At 38.8% G+C, this 2424-nt stretch overlaps 2 protein-coding genes across 2 annotated transcripts in view; one reads left to right on the plus strand and one right to left on the minus strand.

Annotated features, from left to right (window-relative positions):
- Positions 1-2424, plus strand: part of ADAM17 (ADAM metallopeptidase domain 17) — a 443735-nt gene that overhangs the window by 71611 nt on the left and 369700 nt on the right. The gene's annotated exons all lie outside the window — the stretch shown is intronic.
- IAH1 (isoamyl acetate hydrolyzing esterase 1 (putative)) overlaps positions 698-2424 on the minus strand; it is a 20247-nt gene continuing 18520 nt past the window's right edge. Inside the window, exon 5 of the mRNA XM_032777453.2 lies at positions 698-840. Coding sequence (XP_032633344.1) covers positions 713-840 — 128 coding nt within the window. The 3' untranslated portion in view covers positions 698-712. The remainder of the gene's footprint in view (positions 841-2424) is intronic.

The raw sequence follows: 2424 nt of genomic DNA on the forward strand, positions 1-2424 counted from the left end.
CTTTTCCAAGATTATGAAAGGATAGAAAAACAGGTAAATGTACTGTATTTCTTATGTCACTGATTACCCATAAGAAAACTGTCAGTTGATGAACTGGAGCAACCAAAATACTGAATCTACTCTTTGTCTCAAAAGATCCACTTTGCCAAACTTGAATTACCTTCTAGGCCACGTTTTTCAAAAGAGCTCAAATGTGATCGAAGTAAATGATCAGATTTTCAAAAAAGCTCAGCAGATGGAAATCTGAGCTCTTGAAAATCTGCCTCTAAGTGTCAGAATAAGAGCTGCTGGGTGCACCGCACTTCTGAAAATCTGGCCTAAATTCAGCTTATGGTGATGGTCAGTCAGTTGCACTTCAGGAATGCTACTTATACAAATATTCTTGCAAAGTACAGACTGGGATGCAACTGCTGACTGCCTTTATAAAGGAAGTTCCAGCGAAGTGGGATACCTCTTATATTTAGAGCAGCTATATATTATTGTCTGATAACCAAACAATATTCAGTTGTATTTAAACAAATCACCTTAAGTGTTTTCCTAGCCCAGCGTGAAGTATTCTGGATTCATGTTTCCTCCCAAATAGTGTAAACTATAACACATGATTTTTTGTTTTATTTTTCAAGATTGACCATTCAGTTCCTCCCCAAGCTCTGTACTAACTATTGCTTTACACAAGAAGCTTCAGCATTTTCACAGACTTCTTTTCTGAACGTCATACCTGATTATTCTTCTGCATAAGTGTCCACAGATCAAGAACCTCAGTCCCACAATCTCTAGCAACTTGAACACATGCCTTGGCATATTCTCCAGTGGTAGAATTGAAGCGGTTTAATTTGTCACCTATTGGAAGTTAAGAAAATATTAGCTGAACTAGAACACAGGAATTAAGTCAGACTCTGTCACTCTACTGTACATGATTTTTATTGAATGTTAAACCATTTCAAAGTAAAATTTGAACCTTGTAAATTTTAAGGCAAGTGGGAGCTAAATTCGTCTCTTTAAAAGCCTTTTGTTGTAGCCTGCTATTTTTTGAGAGATTAATTTGAAAACAAACTTTGGTTCAGAAGTGTGGCTGGTGAGAATTAAGTGGCAGAGCTGTGTAAGAACATAGCATTGCACCTTTTTTTCTGCGTTAGGCTTGCCTTTAGCCGGTGCTTTTTGTCCAACACCTATGTACATCACATCTGAATAACTTATTTACAACTGCCAACACTCCTATGCCCTCAACAGATAGAAGACAGTTAAGAGAGGTGAGGTCTAATCACAAGCCTGTCCATCCGTGTTCTAGGTGACACGGGACTTCTCTTTGCTTCAGTTTCTCCTCTGTAAAATAAGGTTAACTACTTATCTGTCTAGGTAAAATGTTTTGAGATCTTGGGATAAGAGAAATTTGCACTTTATATATTATTAGAAATCAGTTGCCCCATGTCAGATGCAATACTCAATTGTACAGAAATTGATGCTCCATGTGCCTTGAACACCAACTAACCTATAGTCCAGCTCCTCTGTTTAATCCCCAATTGCCCACTGCATTTCAAGTGACCACCTCCAAGATGTTACCCATTCTGCTTAACAATCTGTCCCAACATGTATTTAGTGCGCTCTCTCTCTTTTCTTCTCCAGATCTGAAGACTCTGTAGCTCGAAAGCTTGTACTTTCCACCAACAGAAGTTGGTCCAATGAAAGCTATTACCTCAACCACCTTGTGTCTCTCATTAAACTGAAAAGCATTTTTAGAAAACAGGGCTCTCTCTTACACCTTGTCACTCAGTCTTTACATGACTACTTCTCCATCAGCAATCATGACTTCATCTGCTGTCAATCTTCTCCTTCCTGCTCTCTTCCACTGGTATGTCTGATGATTCTCTCCATCCTTGACTCTTCTGCCCCTCCCTGTCATAGGAAGTTTCATCCTGCCAACCCCCTGCTGCCCTGATTCATCTAAAAAATCCACTTCCTCTGCTCCTACTTTAGTGCTAGAGTGTCTCTGGCACAAATCCCATGATCAGGCTTATTCCAGCCCGAAAGAGACCATTGTGATCATCTAGTCTGACCTCCTGTATAACACAGGCCATAGAACTTCCCCAAAATAATTCCTAGAGCAGATCTTTTCGAAAAATATCCACTCTTGATTTAGTAATTGTCAGGGGAATCCACCCCAACCCTTGGTAAATTGTTTCAATGGTTAATGACTCTCACCCGTAAGAATTTATCTCTTATTTGCTGTCTGAATTTGTCTAGCTTCAACTTCCAGTCATTGGATTTGTGAAAGTAGAATGAATTATATTGTAAAAATAAGAATGGATTAAAGAAATGTTGTATGTACCTTTAAGCAGAAATAAGAAATGTTGAAATACAAGTGCCAGGAAAAGAAACATTAGGCATAAACAAGGGTGCTAATGGCGAAACATTAACAGAAGATCG

Source organism: Chelonoidis abingdonii, chromosome 3 (genome assembly GCF_003597395.2).
Source record: "Chelonoidis abingdonii isolate Lonesome George chromosome 3, CheloAbing_2.0, whole genome shotgun sequence".
NCBI classification, from domain to species: Eukaryota; Metazoa; Chordata; order Testudines; family Testudinidae; genus Chelonoidis; species Chelonoidis abingdonii.